Here is a 17,400-nt window from a genome sequence, read left to right on the forward strand (position 1 = left end):
CAGTGGGAATTAGCGATTCTTTTGTATATGAATTAATTACTAAATTAAAAAGCTGATTGAAAGTGGATTAGTGATGTGCCGAGTTTTTTTTTAGTATTCGAAGTATTACATACATAGATACATATCTGTCACGCCTGTCTCCCATTAGGGTAGACAGAAACAATGGAACGCCAAATGCTTCGATTCAAACAAACCTCTTTCGCTTCTTCCTCATCTTCTTCAAAGTATTATAAAAACATATATAATATTAAAAATGTCTATGTATCATACGAGCCTTCAACTGAAACTGAAAATCGTTTCAATCGAACTATAATCGACATACGAACCATAAACCAAGATTTGTTTATACTTTATGATGTTTTTTTTTTATGGAAATAATATAATTTAAGTATTTCCACAATTTTAAAAACCTGTTTCGTTAATAAACCAACTAACTTTTTTGTTACACAAAACAAAAACGATTCAAGTTTACTTACTTCATCTTTGGAGATATTGGAAACTTCGTTGGGAATGTTTGAGGAATAATCAATGATATTATCAATTTCCTTCTCATTTTCAAATACGTCGTCCACTTTGGGTGCTACAGTAACGTTCAGTACATTGTATTCAATGGTTGCATCCTTATATAATTCTATATAATCTATATTAGGATAATCTGTATTATTCTCGTCATCAAAATTAAAATATGACTCGTCAAATGATACTTCGTTATCTTCTAAATTCTCTACATTAACAATCATATTGTTAACTTCCTTTATAACATTTTCAGTTACTGTTAAAACATGGGATTTGTTCACGTTTATTGTTATCTCTTGCACTGAATCTATGGTGTCTTCAGGTTCTGTTGTAGTCCCATTATCAGCTTCAAACTCCATTGATTTATCATTGAATTCAAACAATTTTATTATTAAATGCGTTTGATTATTACTGTAAGATTTAGATAACACCGATTCCGATGTAACTGCTCCGTCACTTTCATTTTTTAACAAAGACGAAATATCCGTTATTATTTTAGTAAATTCACTACCGTTAACGTCCTTCACTTCGTAATAGGTAAAGTTTTTTGCATTATTTTCAATATTTGTCGTATTGTTAATTTTACCAAAGAAATTGTTAATGAAATCACCTAAACACTTCAAATAATTGTCACATTCACTATTCACACCGACTAGCACGAGACACAATGTGAGAATATATTTTAAATACATTTTACAAAGAGCTTTCGATAGAAGCGTGTTCGCTATGCAAGTTATAGTAAACAAATGCATGTGTAGATGAATAAATACAATTATGTTACGACGATGGGCAAAGTTGAATTTGCAATTAAATTAAACTTTAACATCTTGCGTTTAAAATTCAAATTAATGTGTGAATTCTGTTACGTAGTTTTTGCTTCACCTTGAGTATTATAATAAAGACGCTGATGGATGAGCAGTTTTGGGGGAATAATAGGATTTGTATAAAAGCCTTAGATGATTTGATGTAATCTGAATAGTGTTTGCTTGTACTTAACACTAACTTTGTCCCGTGACTTTTCTTAATAAATGTAAATGGAATGGTAACCTAGCCTGCGCTGTTATTTACATTGACTAATTATTACATAATAATCAATTAATGCGTGTTTTGTACAGTCTCCTTCTGATCATACAGGTATCATCATTTCATACAGTCCATCCACGTCTTTTTACGTCTCCCCCTGCCCTTATAACCTTCCACATTTATACTTAATACCATCCTTAAAACATGCCCTACATCCCAGAGCCTCACATGTCCGTATACAATACTGAGGTAATAAGGTAATGGGAATATAAAAGAAAACTTAATGCAATATAGTACTCCACTATAATGATACTTGAGAAAAAGTAACCTACCTTTTTTTTTTCTTGATACGAACATGATCTTAAGTGTATTATATCCCGACAATATATAGTGATCCCAAGGGACCATAAATCAAAACTTCACAGAAACAAAGGTACGAAATGAAGGTACAAATATAGGAAAAACTGGATATATTTATTATATCTTATTTGTACTCTTAAATATATCTTTGCTAGGGATTGTTAGTAATGCGGACTGCTAGTCCCATTGCTAGCAATATGCCCAGTCACGTGGTTCCCCCTGGAAACCATCGTGCTGAATTTCAGGTCTATTCAACACGATGGGCTAATTGACCTGCCTTTTTATTCTCACTTATCATCCTTCACTGACGTTCCGCTAGTGTGTACCGTTAGAACAGGTGGGATTACTATTCCATTATATATATATATATATATATATATATATATATATATATATATATATATATATATATAACATAGTACCATGGACATAACAGAGTATACTGTTTCACCCATGATACCCCCCCATGCCTTGCCATTCCTGAGGACTCGGGTGTCATTCCTTTGTACCCAATAAATTCACGCCATATCCCACCCCTCAAGCCGAAACACAGCCATGCAAACACAACTGCTTCACGGTTGAAACACGAATGGGACAGAGGTACCCAAACAAACGACTTTTGAACAAAGTCTCCCTCTGGCCTTATTTATAATCTTAACAATAACAACGCATAAGCGATGCTATATTTATGTACTTATATCTATACATATGCTGGATATATCTAGAAGATTTTTAATTACAGATGGGTATCGGATATCTAAAACATTTGTTATTGGGTTAATATATGTATAGACACTGTAACTAAAATATATACGTAGATATTGCTATATATTACACACACTCACTTTTAATTTTTTTTTTAATTTTCCTAAGAATAAGCTAACTGAAGTGGCAATGGGCTAAACACATAAGATGGGAAAAAGGTTCTTGAATGGCGATTCCGTACTAGATGGAGTGACGAATGAATTGACGACGTCAAATGCATTACACGAAGTCAGTGTATGCAAGTGGCTCAGGACCGTTCTTTATGACAGTCTATGGGAGAGGCTTATGTCCAGCAGTGGACGGGTAATGGCTGAAATGATGATGACGGTAAAAAAAAATATTAATATCATGTAATTTTTCAACATAGTATAACGATGTAAATTCTTGAATAAACCTTAAAAGATATCTATATGGTAATTAACGCTCCTTTCCACTCAGGGTTTGCTGGAAGAGAACTCTTACAGAGTTGAGCTCGCCTGTTGTACATCTTTATTATATATATATATATATATATATATATATATATATATATATTTCATATTTTTTAATAGAAACATCTATAAAGTTTCCGTCTATTATTGTACGCATACTGCCCACTAATAATTAATGCTCCTCTCCACTCAGGGTTTGCTGGAAGAGAACTCTTACAGAGTTAAGCTCGCCTGTTGTGCATCTTTATTTTATATATATTATTAATGTAATTTTTTGTATAGAATTAAATATACGTAAATAAATTTTTTTAAATTATAAAAATCAATATTTACTGGTGTATATATAATAATACAATTACATACATAAAACCTTCAGTTTTTATGTGTATGTAAAATAACGCACGATTTTAAACGTTCAAATTGTTTAATAATAATAATAATAACTTTATTGCATAACCACGATTGTAACAAACTCAGCATTGGAAATTACAGTAAAAGTAGATACGAATTCATTTGTACATTTGGATCAGCCTAAACATCTGTGTCTGAACTAGGTTATAAAGCCTGTATCTCAGACAACAGCGCTCAACCCACATTACATAGTATAATAATAGTTCAGCTAAATTTTTAGTGCTACATATAGAATGTTGATTTTATATAAAGTTAGTTTATCTAATTATAACAATTGGCAATAATGAAAATTGTGAAATAATGTTCAAATTGTTATTTGATGTTTTATTTAAAAAGCTTAATAAACCTAAAATCAGTTGTTTATATTAATAAAAAAATAATATTTTTTATTTATTCATTATTCATACATAGAAATCCCTATTGTTAAATTAGAGATATAAGGATGAAATCCAAGCATGAAATTTTGTACACAAAGTGGATTAAAACCCAGTACCAAATTTCATACAAATCCTTTGTCCTTTAAATGTATTTGAATAACAACTTTCTTTGTGAACTTTCACATTTATAATATCAATGGTATAAATAAACATTTATTTCATTTAAATTCAAAACTATTAAGTCTACGTTTAACGAGAAAATAACAACGACATATTACGTTCCGTAGAAAAAACTGAATTCAATTGTGACAAAATTTGTTATTTTGATTACAAAATTACTATACCGATTTTGATATATATTTTTATTCTTAAGGGCTTTTACCTTCTTCGGGTATATCAGCCATATCGTGCCTGATATGAACTGATTTCTCAGATAGGGTTTTATCTGCTTATTTTTTTTTTATGGAAAGAAAGAAATTAATGGGCGTTAATAATTTAAAAGAGATGTTAGTTTTTTTTTTATTTGGGTTCAGTTAATTACATAAAACCAGTATATAATATATCTGTAAGCAAAAAACAATCCAAATAAGTTTACAACTGACGAAGATATTAGGTAGAAAAACATAAGGAAAAATACAATCGAATGTTAAGTCTGTTTCTTTTTGAACCAGTATTTGTCCATTGCTGGACATAGGCCTCCCCATCGACTGTCATAAGGAACGGTCCTGAGCCACCTGCGTCCACGACTCCCTGCTACGCATTCGAGGTCGTCAGTCCATCTAGTGGGGGGTCGTCCTACACTGCGTTTGCCTGTACGTGGTCGCCACTCAAGAACCTTTCTCCCCCATCAGTTTCTTCGAGCTATATGACCAGCCCATTGCCACTTCAGCTTGCTTATCCTTCGGGCTACATCGATTATTTTGGTTCTTTTGCGGATATCTTCGTTTCGGATTCTATCACGCAAAGAGACTTCGAGCCTATATATATATATATAGCCCTCTCCATAGCCCGCTAAGTAACTTGAAGCTATCAGAATATTATATTTGAATAAAACATAAAAACTAAGCCACTCTGTTTACGTAATAATCGGAAAACGAACGTTTAAATTATAGAATGCGGTAATAATAACAGAAAAAAAAAACTCAATTATTTATCGTTCTAACATAATAACACATTATATAAATATGTTACGACTTGTTCCTCATTCTCACGACAATCAATTTTATCTCTCGAGAGTCCGCTGTGTTGCGTACACATTTAGGGCACATTATTCGGACATTCCTCGGCTTTTTTTTTATTATAATAATAATAATAATATTTCTTTCTTTCACAATAGAATAGAATAGAATAGTAATCATTTATTCAAATAAACTTACATTGAAGCACTTTTGAAAAGTCATTACATTTTTTTTAATCTACCGCTCGTTCGGAAAGCTGTCTCATCACAAGAAGAACGAGCAAGAAACTTGCGTGCAATGGCACTTGATTTATACATTTTATAATAAATAAAATATATATAGACTGCAATTATTATATTATATTCTTACGTGCTTTTGAAAAACAAGGAGAGAGGGAGACTGTACAAAAGTCGTTTGCTTGTGCACGTTGTGTGAAGCAGTTGTGTTTGCATGGCTGTGTTTCGGTTTGAAAGGTTGGACATGGCAGTGAATTTACAGGGTACAGAGGAATAACACCTGAATCATGGGCGAAACAGTATACTCTGTTATGTCCATGGTACTGCTCATGTCTATAGGCGACGGTTACCACTTTCCATCAGGTGGGCCGTCAGCTTATTTGCCATTCTAAATTGCATAAAATAACACATGTTTTTTTTTTTTTTTATAAACCGAAATGTCCTACAAAACCCAGTACAATTATCCACAAGAATCGTGATACCCAAACGCAGTCTAACAATAAAATTAGCGATCCATTCGTCACAGTTGCTCAAATTAGAGATTAAGTGATGTATGTGACCCCCGCGGTCACCGGTTACGACACCGCACTGACCCCCATTGCACAGGCGACCTCTAGCGTAATAGTTTAGTCTATCGATGTAATACTGTGATTGGGTTAAACCAATTTTAAAAAGGTTATCTAAATTATTAATTTGTTTATGTATTAATAGTTGTAGCACTTCAGCTGCCCGCTAACGAAATGCTTTCTTACTGTACTGGGTTGACTGGAGGAGATCTCTGTCAGAGATAAGCCCACCCTTGCTCACAACATTTATAAATACATTACTTTATATGTAACTTACAAGTGCAATAAAGAATATATATATATCGGTTACAGGATCGGGACAAAATAACTGATTTCGAAAAATTTATAATAAAACTAGCTAACCCCGTAAACGTTGTTTTACCACTTATTGCGAAATATAAAAATCGCGATTAAAAAACAGGGGCTGATCGTAAAAGGGTGAAAATTTGAGGTTGTATGTATTTTTCAATGCTAAATCATAATAAAATAAAAATGGAAAAATTTGTCAAAAAAAGAAAAAAAATTTTTTTTGGGAGGGTCACCCTTATCATTGAGGGGTATGAAAAATAGATGTTGGCCGATTCTCAGACCTACCCGATATGCACACAAAATTTCAAAAAAATCGGTAGAGCCGTTTCGGAGGAGTTTGGTAACAAACACCGCGACACGAGAATTTTATATATAAGATTCTAGATGAATATAAAAATTTAAGTAAACACAAACTTATTCTATTATTATATATTTGTGATTTCAAGAAGTATGCGATTGGTAGATCGTGCAGGATTTCGTCAGTAAACAGTAGATCTTGGGTCTAGTCAAGTCGGCCACTCTTGCTTTATATTTATTTAAGAATAAATACTGTGTTTTAACATTACAAGTACACTCACAAATTCCCCCTATTGAGATAGCAATGCGATTACGATTCAATTAAATTAAACCTGCCAAGTGTGAATTGGACTCGCACACCGAGAGTTCCGTACTTTTTTTTTACTTTTTCTGTCACAAGTCGAAAAGTTAGTGGCATAAAATGAGAACTGGTTTTAATATTATGTGGAGGCAAACCTCTTTCATATTTTATGATATTATATTTTTTTAAATTATGTTCATTTTTAACCGACTTCAAAAGAATGTTTTATATTTATTACCTTATAACTTAGTCAATTGCAGACCGATTTGGAAACCTTTTTTTTCTATCTGAAAGAATATACTTACAGATTGGTCCCATATAAATTTTATCAAAATCGGTCCAAAAGTTTAGTTTTTGAATAAAAATACTACAATTGCAGTCAATATTTTTTTTTGTAGTGCACAATCTTAATTATTTAATGATAAAATTTCAGATAAACTCGAAACAATTGTCGGAAACAAACAACATAGTAAGTTTATAGAATTCCTGCTACACAAGCACGCACGCTCACGTACACACACACACACGCACGCACGCACGCACGCACGCACACACACATGTCAATCTTCTGATTCAAATGAAAATAATCAAATAAAACCTTTTCATTTGATACTCCACTTGGACTAGTAAGCTCATTTTAGAATTTCAACCAACCAGACATTTCTTATTCCCAAAGACATTAAAAATATTTTTTTTAAATATAGATGTGTCAATAAATATCATAATCATTTCAACCTGTATCTATCCACTGCTGGACATGGACCTTTCCCAATCACCACCATGGACGATTCTCTGCTTTTGGCATCATCGATCATCCTTTGTTGATATAAATATAAACTTATTTATCAGTTTGTTTAATGGTTACAACTGGTAGAGAACACCGTCCGGTGTTAAGTCCGCCATATGTACAATTTTACTATTTTTTATAAACGGTTTTATTTAGCTCGACCTGTACGGTATTTATTTATTTGGGTCAAAATTAGAAATTGGAATTTAAGCACCTTCCCGTTGTCAGATTGATCTGAAATTTGGTACACACATTTAATTTAGATGACAATACAATATAATAAAATCAATAACATTATAAATCTAAGATGGCCGCCGATACAAAATGGCGGATTACATATTTTTCCTTAACCCCCGCAATATGGGTATCAAATGAAAGGGCTACACTAGTAAAACACGATGATTATGTCAAAATTTAAAATTCAAGATGGACGCCGTTCCAATATTACGGACTAGGTACATATTTTTCCACAACCACCACAATATGGGTATCAAATAATAGGACTACACTGAGACACCCAGACACTAGACACTCGGACACTAGACACTCAGACGCTAGACCCTCAGACACTCAGACACTCAGACCCTAGACACACAGACACTAGACACTCGGATACAAGACACTCAGACACTAGACACTCGGACACTAGACACTCAGACACTAGACACTCGACACTCGACACTCAACACTCAGATACTAAACACCAGACACAAGACACTCAGACACTCGACACTCAGACACTAGACACTAGACACTCGTCACTAGACACTCGACACTCGACACTCGACACTCGACACTCGACACTCAGACACTAAACACTAGACACTAGACACTAGACACTCAGACACTCGACACTCAGACACTAGACACTCGACACTCGACACTCGACACTCAGATACTAAACACTAGACACTAGACACTCAGACACTGGACACTCGAATACAAGACACTCAGACACTAGACTCTCAGACACTTGACACTCAGACACCCAGACGCTAGACCCTCAGACACTAGACACTCAGACACTCAGACCCTAGACTCACAGACACTAGACACTCGGATACAAGACACTCAGACACTAGACACTCGGACACTAGACACTCAGACACTAGACACTCGACACTCGACACTCGACACTCAGACACTAAACACCAGACACAAGACACTCAGACACTCGACACTCGACGTCACTCGACACTCGACACTCGACACCCGACACTCAAATACTAAACACTAGACACTAGACACTCCGACACTCGGATATAAGACACTCAGACACTAGACTCTCAGACCATTGACACTCAGACACCCAGACACTAGACACTCAGACACTAGACACTCAGACACTAGACACTCGAAACTCGACACTCGACACTTGACACTCGACACTCGACACTAGACACTCAGACGCTAGACCCTCAGACACTAGACACTCAGACACTCAGACCCTAGACTCACAGACACTAGACACTCGGATACAAGACACTCAGACACTAGACACTCGGACACTAGACACTCAGACACTAAACACCAGACACAAGACACTCAGACACTCGACACTCGACACTCGACACTCGACACTCGACACTCGACACTCGACACTCGACACTCGACACTCGACACTCGACACTCGACACTCGACACTCGACACTCGACACTCAGACACTAAATACTAGACACTAGATACTAGACACTCAGACACTCGACACTCAGACACTAGACTCTCAGACACTTGACACTCAGACACCTAGACACTAGACACTCAGATACTAGAGACTCAGACACTAGACAGTCGAAACTCGACACTCGACACTTGACACTCGACACTCGACACTCGACACTCGACACTCGACACTCGACACTCGACACTCGACACTTAGACACTCAGACGCTAGACCCTCAGACACTAGACACTCAGACACTCAGACCCTAGACTCACAGACACTAGACACTCGGATACAAGACACTCAGACACTAGACACTCGGACACTAGACACTCAGACACTAAACACCAGACACAAGACACTCAGACACTCGACACTCGACGTCACTCGACACTCGACACTCGACACTCGACACTCGACACTCGACACCCGACACTCGACACTCGACACTCGACACTCAGACACGCGACACTAAATACTAGACACGAGACACTAGACACTCAGACACTTGACACTCAGACACTAGACACTCGATACTCGACACTCGACACTCGACACCCGACACTCAACACTCGACACTCGACACTCGACACTCGACACTCGACACTAAACACTAGACACTAGACACTAGACACTCAGACACTCGACACTCAGACACTCGACACTCGACACTCGACACTCGACACTCGACACTCAAATACTAAACACTAGACACTAGACACTCCGACACTCGGATATAAGACACTCAGACACTAGACTCTCAGACACTTGACACTCAGACACCCAGACACTAGACAGTCAGACACTAGACACTCAGACACTAGACACTCGAAACTCGACACTCGACACTTGACACTCGACACTCGACACTCGACACTTAGACACAAGACACTCAGACACTCGACACTCAGACACTAGACACTAATCGTCACTAGACACTCGACACTCGACACTCGACACTCGACACTCGACACTCGACACTCGACACTCAGACACTAAACACTAGACACTAGACACTAGACACTCAGACATCCAGACACTAGACACTCAGACACTGGACACTCGGATACAAGACACTCAGACACTAGACTCTCAGACACTTGACACTCAGACACCCAGACACTAGACACTCTGACACTCGACACTCGACACTCAGACACTAAACACCAGACACTAAACACTCAGACACTCGACACTCGACGTCACTCGACACTCGACACTCGACACCCGACACTCGACACTCGACACTCGACAATCAGACACTAAACACTAGACACTAGACACTAGACACTAGACACTCAGACACTCGACACTCGACACTCAGACACTAAACACCAGACACTAAACACTCAGACACTCGACACCCGACACTCGACACTCGACACTCGACAATCAGACACTAAACACTAGACACTAGACACTAGACACTAGACACTCAGACACTCGACACTCAGACACTCAGACACTAGACACTAGACACTCGACACTCGACACTCGACACTCAAATACTAAACACTAGACACTAGACACTCCGACACTCGGATATAAGACACTCAGACACTAGACTCTCAGACACTTGACACTCAGACACCCAGACACTAGACGCTCAGACACTAGACACTCGAAACTCGACACTCGACACTTGACACTCGACACTCGACACTTGACACTCGACACTCGACACTCGACACTCGACACTCGACACTCGACACTTAGACACTAGACACTCAGACACCCAGACACTAGACACTCAGACACTAGACACTCGGATACAAGACACTCAGACACTAGACTCTCAGACACTTGACACTCAGACACCCAGACGTTAGACACTCAGACACTAGACACTCGACACTCAACACTCGACACTTGACACTCGACACTCGACACTCGACACTCGACACTCGACACTCGACACTCGACACTTAGACACTAGACACTCAGACACCCAGACACTAGACACTCAGACACTAGACCCTCGGATACAAGACAATCAGACACTAGACTCTCAGACACTTGACACTCAGACACCCAGACTCTAGACACTCTGACACTAGACACTCGACACTCGATACTCGACACTCGATACTCGACACTCGACACTCGACACTCAGACACTCAGACACTAGACACTCAGACACTCGACACTAAACACTCAGACACTCAGACACTCAGACACTCAGACACTAGACACTAGACACTCAGACACTAGACACTCAGACACTAGACACTCAGACACCCAGACACTAGACACTCAGACACTAGACCCTCGGATACAAGACAATCAGACACTAGACTCTCAGACACTTGACACTCAGACACCCAGACTCTAGACACTCTGACACTAGACACTCGACACTCGATACTCGACACTCGATACTCGACACTCGACACTCGACACTCAGACACTCAGACACTAGACACTCAGACACTCGACACTAAACACTCAGACACTCAGACACTCAGACACTCAGACACTAGACACTCAGACACTAGACACTCAGACACTAGACACTCAGACACTAGACACTAGATACAAGACACTCGACACTCGACACTCGACACTCGACACTCGACACTCAGACACTAAACACTAGACACTAGACACTCAGACACTCAACACTCAGACATTAGACACTCGACACTCGACACTCAGATACTAAACACTAGACACTAGACACTCAGACACTGGACACTCGGATACAAGACACTCAGACACTTGACACTCAGACACCTTTTTGGCCTCAGTTCCGTCGAACCCAAATGTACGAAACAGATATATCATCAGTTTTAATTGACTTTGGCACAGACGGCATGCACGTTATTTACCCTAAAGCCATACAGTTTCCAGCAAAATTCAATTATGGTACGGCTGAAAAAAGGATGTTGCCCTTAGTTTTGTTATGAGCATTCACCGTCCATAAAATGCAGGGCAGCACCGTCGACCATGCAGTAGTATATTTGGGCTCAAAATGGTTTGAGGAAGGACAAGCATACGTGGCTCTAAGTCGAGTCAAGTCTCTGGAAGGGCTATGTATTGAGGAATTAGATTGTACTAAATTATCAGGTAAGAAACCATGTAATAATGATGCACTGAATGAATTAAATAAAATGAGGAATATTCGGTAAACAATTTCACTAAATACTAAAAACAAGAAAATAAAAATCGGTAAAAAAACTTTTAAGTTAAACGGTTTTATTTTATGTGCACTGAAAACTACAAAATAAATAAATAGTTACTTACCTATCAACCTACGTAGGTGATCTCGGTCATTAATATCTCTGATGGTAGTGGTTGTCATAACATGAACCATGTCAGCGGCCGAAAGGCAGTTCATGAGAGAACACTAACACCAGGGTTTGCTTGGTAGGTAAACTAAGCAGCCCGCACTATAACAAGTAGGTATTTTGACCTTCTAGTTCAGAAATATTTTAGTACTAGGCAGAATAGCTTTTAGGCATATTAGACTAAAATAAAAACGTGGGGCCCCTCTGAAATCATACCTATAGCAGAGCATATCTTATACTTTGGTAGATCATGAGCTCGGCGTTCGCTGGTGAAGCCGTAACGGCTGGTTATTGATGGTCAAAACCTCCAGTTACGATTATAGTAAGTCGATTCAGCGGACCCTGGACTCCGGAGCTATGAGGTTTCGGATGCGACCGGGATAAACCGCTAGGATGATGATGATGACGATTATAATAAGTCGATGCAATCCACACTTAGTATAGTAGAAAGTAATACAGAAATAGTTAATGGGCCCCACGTTTTTATTTTAGTCTAATATGCCTAAAAGCTATTCTGCCTAGTACTAAAATATTTCTGAACTAGAAGGTCAAAATACCTACTTGTTATAGTGCGGGCTGCTTAGTTTACCTACCAAGCAAACCCTGGTGTTAGTGTTCTCTCATGAACTGCCTTTCGGCCGCTGACATGGTTCATGTTATGACAACCACTACCATCAGAGATATTAATGACCGAGATCACCTACGTAGGTTGATAGGTAAGTAACTATTTATTTATTTTGTAGTTTTCAGTGCACATAAAATAAAACCGTTTAACTTAAAAGTTTTTTTACCGATTTTTATTTTTTATACAACTTAGAATGACAAACAAGCTGACGGCCCACCTGATGGTAAGTGGTAACCGTCGCCTATAGACATGAGCAGTACCATGGGCATAACAGAGTATACTGTTTCGCCCATGATACCTCCCATGCGTTGCCATTCCTAAGGACTCGGGTGTATTCCTCTGTACCCAGTAAATTCACGCCATATCCCACCCTTCAAACTGAAACACAGTCATGCGAACACAACTGCTTCACGGTTGAAACACGAATGGGACAGAGATACCCAAGCAATCGACTTTTGTACAAAATCTCCCTCTGATAAAAACTGTGCATTAAAGTTTAAATCAATAAATAAAAATCTTACTATAGGTACTTATTGTGCTGTAACAGACGAATGGACGTTTCAAAGTCGTATCGTAAAGGTTTCTTAATGCCATTTCAATACGGAACCCTAAAAACTGCATACGGATTCATACAAACGTGACCAACATTCCGAATGCATTAATTTTATAAAATGAATATTATTATGTTGGTCACATCATATTCGTTTCATAAAATTGGAACGACACTGATATTTTTAATTAAAAAATATAAACCGACCCGGATGCACTAGCACTATAGTGCCTTAATTTTATCTTTATCTATACCACAGATAATATAATACTATGGAGGGGAAAAGGGATTGTTAGTAATGGAGACTGAGAATCCCATTGCTAGCAATATACGCAACCAGGTCGACCTCCTCGCGGTACCTCCTAGAAACTATCATGGTTAATTCCTGACGAATTCATCATGATGGGCTAACTGGCCTGTTTTCATTCTCATCTATCGACCTTCACTGGTACTCCGCCAGCGTATCCCGTTAGCGCAGGCGGGGTTACCATACCATTTTCACCCATCAAAAAAAATACTATACGGAATAGATAATTGTTATTTATATATATTTATTTGTTTATGTATGTAATTTTAGTATGTATGTATATCAATAATTACTAGTACCGCATTCGAGTATTCTGACACTTCCCTATAGTTGACTGGGAGAGAATGCTTTTAGCATTAAGTCCGCCATGTACACATATATGTACTAATGAATTAATAAATAAATATAGAAGGGTGTAGGCTACTTTTTATCTCGTTCAATGAATGTATCCCAGGCAGACGAAGTCGCGGCTAAGAGTTAGTAGTTAGTGTTACAAATGACACGTAGGCGTTTGTAATTAGGCTCCAATACAAGTCTTTAACAATATTTAACTTTCGCATAATTTATACCACTAATTTTAATGAGAAAGCCTCTGGGAGCTACCGAAGGACATATTGGACATACCGCTGTGACTATTGGTGTTCCATTTTGCCAATTTTAGCAGGAAACACCCACGGACAGGGTCCGTCCCTCGTCATGCGGTCACGGGGAGTCTGAGTCAATCATTTACACATTGACGGATCGTTTTAACCGATTGTGTAGAAAAAGGTGTCGAGTATTGCTTCTTATCTTCTTAATGACTAACTGTGTCCCGGGCTCCGCTCGCAGTGAATCAGTACGTATTTTATTTGCTAAGCTAAATTAAATTAAATTGTATTCTAATCCGTTCAATAGTTTTTTCGTGAAAGAGTAACAAACAGAGAGGGACTTACCAGAGTGAGCTTTTGTACAAAAGTCGTTTGCTTGGACACCTTTTTCTCATTCGTGTTTCAACTGTGAAGCAGTTGTGTTTGCATGGCTGTGTTTCGCTTTGAATGGTGGGATATGGTAGTGAATTTACAGAGTGCAGAAGAATAACATCTCATTCCTCAGCATGGGGGTATCATGGGCGAAACAGTATGTATACTCTGTTATGTCCATGGTACTGCTCATGTCTACCATATATGCGACGGGTACCACTTTCCTTCAGGTGGGCCGTCAGCTTATTTGCCATTCTATGTTGCATAAAAAAGAAAAAAATCTGTCCATCTATCTATCATTACAGTTTTTCGCATTTATTATTTTATAGACAGAACTAGCTTTTACCTGTGAATATGTCTGCGTAACCGGGATATGATCACTAACCGGGACAAAAACCAGGCTATGTCCTTCTCCACCCTACTTATTTATTAAAATTTTTAATGAACAGTGAAACTCTATGCACATTTGGCAAACTCAACACCGGACGATGTTCTCTACCAGTCAACCATTGGGCAAACCGAGAAATAAATAGGCGATGCATTACTAAATTGAAAAAATATAAAAAGCAATGCTTAATATATTCATATATTATAAACATATAATTAGACTAATATAAACATACATATAATTTGTTAAATAAATAAATATATACATACATGAATAAATACATAAATATTACTGTAACAGACAATTAGCTGTATTAGAAGAATGAAACAATCTACGACTCTAAGTAGCCTATGTGTATTCCAAATTTCATAAAGATTGGTTAAGTCGTTACAAAGAAAGAAAGGAGAAATCCAAATAGACTAGTATTACATAGAATTCCTAGGACAACGATTTATCAAAATTTTTTTTTTTTACAACACAGGGGGCAAACGAGCATGCGGCTCACCTGATGGTAAGTGACTACCGCCGCCCATGATCACCCACAACACCTACGGCATTACAGGTGTGCTGCCGGCCTTGTAAAAAGGAATATACTCTTTTCTTGAAGGTTATGTTGTCGTATCGGTTCGGAAATACTGCTGCTGGAAGTTGATTCCAAAGAATGGTTGTGTGTGGAAGAAAGTGCCTTGAAAAACGCACGGTGGAAGACCGCCACTCGTCCAGGTGATTGGGATGAAACTTTAGTTTGTGGCGGGTTGTACGGTGGTGAAAATCAACAGCAGGTATCAGTCCGAACAAGTCCTAATATACCCGAAAATATTATAAATATAAAAACACTGACAAAATTTAAGAACGCACTGTACAAATGACTTTAGGACAAGTGTTATTACTCAATTAAGGACTTGTTGGACTAAAGAATAATTCCACTTTATAAGCACATAAATAATATTTTGTTAATAGTATTTGAAAAGAAGTTACCATAAATATTAAAATTTTGCACTCCAATGTTTTGGCAAAACACGCCTGTTCCTAACATATTATTGCTAACATCTGTATACCATGTTTTTCAGCAAATAAATTATATTATTATTATAAAGGTTTAATTGGTTAAGGAAGTGACAAAGTCACTTTCACATTTATAGTGTTAGAAAGAATTACTTGAATCCATTCAAAGTCCAAATAGATCCTTTTGTGCCAAAATAGAATTGACAAAATAATACGCAATTTATTTAAAGAGAAACATACATGCAAAACTATAATAAATTATACAAATTTGAAAGTGGAACGCGACCTTTATTTAAATGGGAAATCTCATGGATGTAAAAGGTATTCAGTAATACCCAGTAGGGTAATAGATGCAGAGGATTTGTTGAATCCTATTGCAAACGTCGAGCTTATAAATATTCATGCCTTAAAATATAATAACACTTACCACTTCATCAACAGCTCCCCGTCCACTCATTACTTCAACGTCTTCCAGATCTTTCGTCGTTAATTTACTCTCGTCTATTATATCTTTAATTAATTTAGTATTCGAGTGTTCGTCTTCAAAAAAATAATCGATCACAACCATTTTGTTTGGCACTTCGCCGTAATCTTTTGCTTCTTCAGTTTGTGCGTTCCTTTTAATTTTACCTGTTGGAGAATCGAAATCTTCAACAGCCATATAATCTTCTGTATTCACATCAAAATTTCTCGTCGACCAAACATAATCTATTTCGGTCGTTGAATTCTCAGTAACATATTCGAGTGCCGTCAAATTGAGTTCCGTTATTGTTGGTATTCTTTTTATTGTTATATTTGCGTTGGCATAGTTGTACAGATCAGGCCAATAACGCGAACTGTACAGTGTTGCTGACAGTATGAAAAGTACAGAGACCAATATTAATAATATTATTAACTTTATTATTAATCTTAACAACGATATGTTTAGCTTCATTTTGAATAACATTCAATTAGATGTTAACGAACAAATATCCGATACGATACTGATTTTAGACGCTTATAACAATTTGTCAAGGGATTTCCATTGGAACATTACACTTGGCATATATGGAATAGA

General features: G+C 37.5%; 1 protein-coding gene across 2 annotated transcripts in view; it reads right to left on the reverse strand.

Annotated features, from left to right (window-relative positions):
- The window catches only part of LOC113513685 (tissue-type plasminogen activator-like), a 43,899-nt gene extending 26,575 nt beyond the window's left edge, over positions 1-17,324 (reverse strand). Inside the window, exon 1 of one of the 2 annotated variants that reach the window (XM_052893522.1) lies at positions 16,771-17,324. In XM_052893522.1, the coding sequence (XP_052749482.1) occupies positions 16,771-17,289 (519 nt within the window). In that variant the 5' untranslated portion in view covers positions 17,290-17,324. Of the gene's footprint in view, positions 1-476; positions 1,271-16,770 lie in introns of those variants that run through there. The other variant, XM_052893521.1, reaches the window with a different exon arrangement.
- Positions 17,325-17,400: the final 76 nt, after the last annotated feature.

This window comes from Galleria mellonella, unplaced genomic scaffold (genome assembly GCF_026898425.1).
Source record: "Galleria mellonella isolate WM207_F2 unplaced genomic scaffold, CSIRO_AGI_GalMel_v1 utg176, whole genome shotgun sequence".
NCBI classification, from domain to species: Eukaryota; Metazoa; Arthropoda; class Insecta; order Lepidoptera; family Pyralidae; genus Galleria; species Galleria mellonella.